We start from the raw sequence: 8,616 nt of genomic DNA, 5'->3' as shown, positions 1-8,616 counted from the left end.
ATATGCTATTTCGTTGCTGCAGCAGCAGCAGCAGCAACCGCAGCAGCAGCAGCAGCAGCAGCAACGACCGCGCCAGCAGCAGCAAGGCCTCTGCTGCAGCACCACCAGCAGCAGCGGCAGGGTCGTGAGGGGAGCCCACACCTGCCTCACTCAAACAGCAGCAGCAGCAGCAGCAAGCAACACAAACACAGTTTGCAGCAGCAGCTGCCTCAGCAGCAACAGCAGCAGCAGCAGCAACACTGAGAGCTGCAGCAACAGGACCACTCTGCACCCGAAGCCTTCAGGCTCATCATAGCTCAGGGGTAGTAGGTGAAGCTGCAGCAGCAGCAGCTGCTGCTGCTGCTGCTGCTCCTTCGCGGGGCCAGCAGCTGTTGCTGCTGCAGACACTGAAGCAACCGCCGAGGCAGCAGCAGCAGCAGCAGCAGCAGCAGCAGGAATGAGTTCTTGTCAAGGCAAGCCCTCGAAGGGCAAGGGCAGCAGCAAAGAGATGGCGAAGGCTCCTGCAGCAGCAGCAGCAGCAGCAGCAGCAGTAGAAACAGCTGCAGCAGCAGCTGACGCTTTAGATGGGCAGAAGGGGATGGAGCTGAATGAACAGCAGCAGCAGCAGCAGCAGCTGAAGCAGCAGCAGCAGCAGGAGACAGACGAGGTGGGAGAAGAGAGCGAAGAGGAGACAGAAAACGAAGGAGACAGCGACGAGGGAAGCAGCAACAGCAGCAACAGCGACGAAGAAGAAGCAGAGAGCGACAGCAACAGCAACAACGACAGCAGCAGCAGCAGCGGCGGGGAGGAGACAGAAGAAGAAGAGACAGCAGAAGAAGATGCTGCTGCTCCACCTGTTACAGCTGCTACTGCAGCAGGAAGCGCAGAAGGAGTAAGAGAAGGTGCTGCTGCTGCAGCAGCACCTTCTGCTGCTGCTGACGAGAGGCCGCAGCAAGAAGGTGCGGAGGAGACAGAAGAAGAAGAGACAGAAGAAGAGACAAGCAAGCAAGAGGAGAAGGAGCAGCCGCAGCAAAACGAGCCAGCAGCAGCAGCAGCAGGTGCTGCTGCTGTTGCTGTACCACCTGCTGCTGCTGCTGCTGCCGCACCTGCTGCTGCTGGTGGAGCGGAGTTGCAGCAAGAGAGTACAGAGGAGACAGAAGAAGAGACAGAAGAAGAGACAGAAGAGGAGACAGAAGAGGGGACAGAAGAAGCAGCAGCAGAAGAAGCAGAAGCAGCAGCAGCAGCAGGAGAGACAGAAGAAGAAGAAGAAGAAGAAGAAGAAGCAGCAGCAGAAGGGACAGAAGAAGAAGAAGAAGAAGAAGAAGAAGAAGAAGAAGAAGAAGAAGAAGAAGAAGGAGAAGAAGGAGAAGAAGAAGAAGAAGGAGAAGAAGAAGAAGAAGAAGAAGAAGAAGAAGAAGAGACAGAAGAAGAGGCAGAAGAAGAGACAGAGACAGAAGAAGAGGAGGAGGAGGCGCTGCAGCAACACGAAGGAGCAGCAGCACCTGCTGCTGCTGCTGCTGCTGCAAGTGATGCAGCGTCGTTGAGCACAGCAACATTTGAAGCAGCAGCAAAGGCTGCAGAGTCCCCTTCAGCAGCAGCTGCTGCAGCACCAAGCCCAGCAGCAGGAGCAGCAGCAGCAGCAGCAGAGGGAAGTGCTGCTGCTCGCCGTCTGCCTGTGGGGCAATGCCGCGTGTTGACTGTATCTCCAGCAGCAGCAGCAGCAGCAGCAGGAGCATCAGCAACAGCAGGAAGCAAGAAGCAGCCGCTTTGTTTTGCTGCTCTTGATATGCAAGCTGATTGCTGCTGCAGCAAAGAGATCGGAGGAAAGGAGATTGAGTCTGCTGTGCAGCGCGAAGTTTTTGCTGTTTGCTGCGGCTCTGCTGCTGCTGTACAGCTAACTGCAGCAGATGCAGCAGCACTTGTTGCTGTTCCACCTCCTGCAACAGCAGCAGCAGCAGCAGAGAAGAGCAGCAGCAGTCTTCTCAAGCAGATTGAAGCTGTCTCCGGATGCATTGCTAAAATACATCAAACACAGAGTTAGTTGCTGCTGCTGCTGCTGCTACTACTGTTGCTTCTGCTGCTGCTGCTTCTAGAGAGCCGCTGCACTTGCTGAGCCTGCTGCTGCTGCTGCTGCTTCTGCGTGCCTATGCTGCGCGTGAATCTGCTGCTGCTGCTGCTGCTGCTGCTGGTTTTGTGTGTGTTGTTTGTTGGTGTGCTGCTGCTGCTAAGTCTGCTGCAGCAGCAGCAGCAGCAGGAGGCCAGTTTATCTTTCTCTGTTTTTTTTGCTGCTGCTGCTGCTGCTGCAGAGGGCTGCAGGCTGCAGCTAATCGGCAGGGGGGAGCCGCAGCAGCAGGGTTTGCTGCTGCTACGTCTCGCGCTGCAGCAACGGCTGGGACCACTGGTCTGGACACTGCCTACAGATGTATGGCTGCTGCTGCTGCTGCTGTTGCTGTTGCTTCTGCTGCTGCTGCTGCCGTCGTGGCTGTTGCTGTTGTTGCTTCTGCTGCTGTGGCTCTTGCGGGTGTTGCTGCTGCTGCTGTGACTGTTGCAGCGGCAGCAGCTACTGCTGATGTTATTGTTTCTGCTGCTGGTTTTGTTGCTGCTGCTGGTCCTGCTGCAACCTCTGAGCAGCAGCAGAAGCCCGTCTAGCCCTGCTCTCAGCAGCAGCAGCAACAGCAAATCACGCTGTGGGGTGTCTATGTTGCTGCAGGGCCGCCCAAGGCGCGATCTGACGGTGCTGCTGCTTCCTGCTGCTGCTGCTGCTGCAGTTACAGGAGCAGCAGCGTTAAGACGCATCTTTGCTCAGTGGAAGGCTATGATCTTCGTGCTGGCAGCAGATGCGCCTCTTGTGCTGCAGCAGCATCAGCAGCAGCAGCAGGCGGATACGCAGGTGTACAGGCAGCTGCTTATCTTCGGCCAGCCGTATGTTCTGCTACTGCTGCAGTCTTTGCTGCTGCTGCTGCTGTGTTTGCTGCTGCTGGTGCTTCTGCGATGGTGTCTGCATAGTGGTGCTGTTTCTGCTGCTGCTGCTGCTGCTGCTGCTGCTGCAGTGCTTGCTTGTTAGTGAAGACGCTACGTGCCTTTACTGTCTCTGCTGCTGCTGCTGCTGCTGCTGCTGCTGCTGCTGCAGGATGCAGCGGCTGGGTGCAGCACTGGAGTTAATTAGTGCTGCCGACATACACACAGCTGGCTTCTACAGCAACGCAATAAAAGACTGTCTCCTTGCTTCTGGAGTGTCTCCTCAGCTGCTGGAGGCAGGCAGCAGCAGCAGCAGCAGCAGCAGTACTAGTAGTAGCAGCAGCAGCAGCTGCAGATGCCTGCTGAAGTGCTCCCTCGAAGATCTCCAGATGCGCTCCTTCAAGTGCAGAAACAGCAGCAGCAACAACAACAGCAGCAGCAGGAACAACAACAGCAGCAGTAGCAGCAGCAGCAGCAACAGCAGCAGCAGTGGCAGCAGCGGCAGCAACAGCAGCAGCAGTAGCAGCAGCAGCAGCACCGAAAAGACGTTAGCAGCAACTCCAGCAGCTGGGGATTCTGCTCAGCCCAAAGAAGCCCAACAGCAGCAGCAGCAAGAACAACAACAGCAGCAGCAGCAACAACAACAACAGCAGCAACAACAACAACAACAGCAGCAGCAGCAGCAGCAGCGGCGGCAGGTGGTTGGGCTGTACTCAGGGGCAGAGCGCATGCTGATTGAATTTGTTATTCTACCTGCTGTAAAAGGGACAGTGCAAAGAGATAAAGAAGCAGATATAAAAAGGCGGATCAGCAGAGCAGCAGCAGCTCCAGCCGTCTGCTTCAATAGTTTTGCTGCTGTTGCAGGCACTGCAGCAGACAGAGCAAGATTAAAAGATTATCTGCTGCTGCTGCGCACTAGAGACATCAAAATCAAGCAGCAATTAATAAGGAGACGGTAAGGAAGACAGAAAACATATTAAAAATAAACAAATAAGCTGAAGAGATATGTAGAAAGAGACAGACAGACAAAGAAGGAGACAGACAGAGAAACAGAGAACAACAGACAAACTGTAGGGTTTAGGGTTTAGGGTTTAGGGTTTAGGGTTTAGGGTTTAGGGTTTGGTGGCGTGCTTCAGAGAGGACGTGCTGCAGGTGCCTGTCCCTCTGGCAGCAGTGTGCGGCCGCTTTGCTGTTGTTAGTGCAGCACTCCGTGCAGTAGAAAAGGAGACAGAGACTATTTGCTTCGCTAATGCAAACTTGTGAGTTGCTGCTGCAGTTGATGCTGCAGTTGCTGCTGCAGTTGCTGCTGCAGTTGCTGCTGCAGTTGCTGCTGCAGTTGATGCTGTAGTTGCTGCTGCAGTTGCTGCTGCAGTTGCTGCTGTTGCTGCAGTGGGTGCTGCTTCAATTGCTGCTACTGCAGTTGCTGCTGCAGTTGGTACTGCTGCTGCAATCGCTGCTGCTGCTGTTGCTGTTGCTGCAGGCTGTCTTTGTTTTTGTCTCCATCATATTTTTCGTTGTCTCAATTTTATTTATCTCTTCATTCTTTATCTTCTCGCTGTCTCCTTTATCTCTGTCTCTATTATTTTCTTTTTCTCATTTGTTTGCGTCTTTCTGCTGCTGCTGCTGCTGCTGCTGCTGCTGCTGCGTTTCAGGCGGCGTCCCCGTCTGTCTGCTGCATGCTGTCTCTTCTCAATATTATCACCGAGTGCAGCAGCAAGACAAAAAGCTTCGTCTATGCTTTTAGCAAAGTTTACAGCAGAGGGTCTCCTTCCTCCTCTTACTATCCCTCTTGTTCATCCTGCAGCAGCAGCAGCAGCAGCAGCTGCTGCTGCTGCTGCTGCTGCTGCTGCTGCAGCTTCTCCTGCACCACCCCCTCCTCCTCTACAAGCACTCCCATCTCCTCTTCACTTAAACCCTAAACCAAACAAAAGACAAAAAGCTAATCATTCTGATTCCTTAAGGGGGCCCCCAGGGGGCCCCCCAGTGGTCCCTATAGGGCCCCATAACGGGGCCCCCCCCCAGAGGCCCCTTATAAGAGCACCCCCAGGGCCCCTATCAGGGGGGCCCCAAGGGGGCCCCCCAAGGCCCCACTCAGGGGCCTCCCGTCGTCAACTCTCAGGGGGAGGCCCCCAACGGCCTCTTGTAGGGGGCCCCCAGGGGGCCCCTTCAGGTGATTCCCAGGGGCCCCTTGGAGGGGCCCCCCAAAGGAAATTCTCAGGGGGCCCCCAAGGTCCCCTTCAAAGGCATCCCCAAGGGCCCCCACTCCCAGGGGGGCCCCAAAGGCCCCCTGTAGGGGGCCCCCAAGGGCCCCTAGTAGGGGGCCCCCAGGGGCCCCTACCTGAAGCCCCACAGGGGCCCCAAGTAAGAGGCCCCCGGAGGCCCCATGTAGGGGGCCCCCAGGGGCCCCATGTAGGGGGCCCCCAAGGGCCCCCTATAGGGGGCCCCCAGAGGCCCCCCCCTAGGGGCCCCCAAGGTCCCCATGTAGGGGGCCCCCAAGGTCCTCTACCAGGGGGGCCCCTGATGGGGACTGCCCCTGGGGGCCCCCCAGGGGCCCCTGTGATGGGCGGTACCCCTGTATCGTTGGGGGAGGGGCCCCCCTTTAAGAAGCTGCATGCGAAGACACAGCAGAGGATTGGCTTAGGGGGCCCCCCTTCTGTTGCTGCTAAAGGTTTAAGCAACGTAGAGACTGTAGAGGGGTTTGGTGGAAGGTAAGAGTGTCTCCTCTTTATATTTTATTTGTTGTTTTAGTCTCTTTGTCTCTTCTTTCTTTTTGTTTTGTTTATATTATTTTTATTTTATATTGTTTGTCTCTGTCTATGCTATGCTCAGCCGTCGCCCTTTCTTCGGGGCAGCGCAGCAGCCTCAGCAACAGGAGTTTGCTGCTGCTGCGGCTGCTGCTGCTGCTGCTGCTGCTGCATCTGGCCAGCTATACGCATCGGACCGAGGGCTGAATCAGCAAGAGAACGCCGCTGCCGCAGCAGCAGCTGCAGCAGCAGCCACAGCAACAGCAGCAGCAGCAGCTGCTGCTGCTGCGCACACCTTCATGCCGCCCAACCGCCAGCAGCAGCAGCAGCCCCTATATACCCCTTTGCTCCAGCAGCAGCAAAACGATATAGTCAACGCCCCACAGCAGACAGCACGAAGCAGAAAGAGAGCAGCAGATCCAAGCTGGCCGCAGCAGCCGCAGCAGCAGCAGCAACAACGGCCCGCAATGGAGCAGCAGCACCAGTTGCCTATAGGCCAGCAGCAGCAACAAAGGCGGCAGCAGCAGCACACCCCCCCAAAACACAAGCAGCAGCTAGCCGGACGGCAGCAGCAGCAGCAGCAACAGCCTCAGCAGACCTGGCCAGAGCTGCAGCAACCGTGGGTAGACCAGCGTCAGCAGCAGCAGCAGCAGCAGCAGCAGCAGCAACATCAACAGCAGTGGCCTCAACAGCGACGGCAGCAACAGGGGTGGCCTGAAAGTCAGCAGCAGGGATGGAATGAGCAGCAGCAGCAGCAGCAGCAGCAGCAATGGCATCATCCGCAGCAACAGCAGCGGTGGCCTGAACAGCAGCAGCAGCAGCAGCAACCCGAGCAACAGCAGTGGCCTGTGGAGCGGCAGCAGCAGCCGTGGCCTGAGCAGCAGCAGCAGCAGCAGCAGCAACAGCGCCAATGGCCTCAACGACGGCGGCAGCAGCAGCAGTGGCCTGAGCAGCAGCAGCAGCAGCAATGGCCTGAGCAGCAGCAGCAGCAATGGCCTGAGCAGCAGCAGCAGCAATGGCCTCAGCGACGGCAGCAGCAGCAGCAATTGCCCGAACAGCAGCAACAGCAGCAGTGGCCTGAGCAGCAGCAACGGCGACAGTGGCCTGAGCAGCAGCAGCAGCAGCAGCAGCAACAGCAATGGGCTATAAGAAGACAGCAGCAGCAGCAGCAGTGGGGTGAGCAGCAGCATGAGCAGCAGCAGCGGCGTGTGCCTCAGCAGCAGCAGCAGCAAATGCACCAGCAGCAGCAGCAGCGAGGGAGGTGGCAGCAGCAGCAAGGAGTGAATACACCTCAACCCGTCGACTTCTTTGCAGGGAGCAGTGCCCAGCAGCAGCAGCAGCAACAGCAGCTGCAGCACGCCCACGTAGCAGCAGAGAGGCGTGTGGAGCAGCCACAGCAGCAGCGGCAACGCCCGCGCGGCTACAGGCAGCAGCAGCAAATGCAGCAGCAACAGCAGCAAATGCAGCAGCAGCATATGGCATCTCAGTCACAGACTATGGGGTGGGGCGACCCGCGGCAGCAGCAGCAGCAGCAGCAGCAGCAGTACGACATGCAGCAACAGCAGCAGACGCAACAGTATGGCATGCAATCGCAGCAGCAGCAGCAGCAGCAGCAGGTGCAGCAGCAGCAGCTCGCGCAGCAGCTGATGCAGCTGCTGCAGCAGGTGCAGCAGCAACAGGCCTGCAACACCAGTCAAAATATGGTGCAGCAGCAGCCGCAGCAGCAATCTTATAACATGCAACAGCAGCAGTCGTACACAATGCAGCAGCAGCAGCCTTATAACATGCAGCAGCAATCTTATAACATGCAGCAGCAGCAGCCGTACAACATGCAGCAGCAGCGGCAGCCCTATGGCATGCAGCAGGGCTTCAACATGCAGCAGCATCAGCTACACTACGGTGGGCAGCAGCAGCAATATCAGCCGCAGCAGCACTACCGCTGAGTTTTTCAACAGCAGTAGCAGCACCAACCCCCTGAGCAGAAGCAGCAGCAGCAGCACTTGCTGCTGCTGCAGCAGCTCGTTGTCTCCTTCTGTTCGTCTCTTTCTGTCTCCCTGTGCTTGTGGGAGCGAAGCAACAGCCAGCAGTAGCAAGCAAAGCAGCAGCAGCAGCGGCAGCAGCAGCACTTGCTGCTGCTGCCGTTGCAGCGTATTGCCTCCTTAACAAACTTCGACCGGATAAGTTGGCCTTGCAAGTGCTGCTGCTGCAGCAGCAAGTTCTGCTGCAGCAGCAGCAACAGTAGCAAGTGCTGCTGCTGCAGCAGCAGCAACAGTAGCAAGTGCTGCTGCTGCAGCAGTAGCAGCAGCAACTGGTGCTGCTGGTGCTTTCGTAAGACTTCATTTTACTTCGCTGCATAAGCAGACTTCAAATGTTTATTTAGTAGGATTTAGGGTTTAGGGTTTAGGGTTTAGGGTTTAGATGCCTAGACGAGACCTCGAGGTGCATGTACACCCCATCAGACCTTTTGCTGCTGTTTGCATGCAAACAGCAGCAAAAGAGGTTTAAGCCTCTCAGCTCTCATCATCAGAGGAGACAGGGGACGCCTCTGCAGCATCTACATCCCTTGCATCAACAACAGCAGCAGCAGCAGCAGCAGCAGCAGCGCGTTTTTTACTCCCTGTTCGTGCTGCTGCTGCTGCTGCTGTAGAGTCTCCTGCAGCACCCATGAGGCGCAGCACTGCCTCTTGCAGCGTCTCTGCTGCACCTTGAGAAATATTTAGCAGCTGCTGCATGCAAGCACTTCGACTCTTGCGGTGTCTGTACACCTGAACAACCACAACAAACAGCAGCAGCAGCAGCAGCAGCAGCAGTGTTGACACTAAAGCGGCACAGTGGGCCTTTCAATGCTGCGGAAGCAGCAGCAGCAGCGGCTGCTACTGCTGCTGTTCCTGTTGCTGCTGCTGCTGTTGCTGCTGCTGCTGTCACCTGTAGAATT

The 8,616-nt window shown here is 56.8% G+C and overlaps 2 protein-coding genes across 2 annotated transcripts in view; one reads left to right on the top strand and one right to left on the bottom strand.

The window, feature by feature from the left end:
* Positions 1-487: 487 nt before the first annotated feature.
* EAH_00042880 (hypothetical protein, conserved) lies at positions 488-7,923 on the top strand (the record flags this gene model as incomplete). The annotated part of the gene is made up of 8 exons (XM_013391732.1): positions 488-2,015; positions 2,286-2,380; positions 2,690-2,901; positions 3,110-3,892; positions 4,074-4,196; positions 4,590-5,645; positions 5,767-7,580; positions 7,751-7,923. The coding sequence occupies 8 exons, from the start codon at positions 488-490 to the stop codon at positions 7,921-7,923; spliced, it is 5,784 nt and encodes a 1,927-aa protein (XP_013247186.1).
* A 268-nt stretch (positions 7,924-8,191) lies between these two features.
* Positions 8,192-8,616, bottom strand: part of EAH_00042870 (hypothetical protein, conserved) — a gene marked incomplete at both ends in the record, with an annotated part of 4,044 nt that continues 3,619 nt past the window's right edge. Inside the window, 2 exons of the mRNA XM_013391731.1 lie at positions 8,192-8,446; positions 8,607-8,616. The exon at positions 8,607-8,616 is cut by the window's right edge and continues 286 nt beyond it. Coding sequence (XP_013247185.1) covers positions 8,192-8,446; positions 8,607-8,616 — 265 coding nt within the window. The remainder of the gene's footprint in view (positions 8,447-8,606) is intronic.

The sequence above is a fragment of the Eimeria acervulina genome, genomic scaffold (genome assembly GCF_000499425.1).
Source record: "Eimeria acervulina Houghton genomic scaffold, Eah_scaff562, whole genome shotgun sequence".
Classification (NCBI taxonomy): Eukaryota; Apicomplexa; class Conoidasida; order Eucoccidiorida; family Eimeriidae; genus Eimeria; species Eimeria acervulina.
This window is presented reverse-complemented; position numbering and strand designations above follow the sequence as displayed.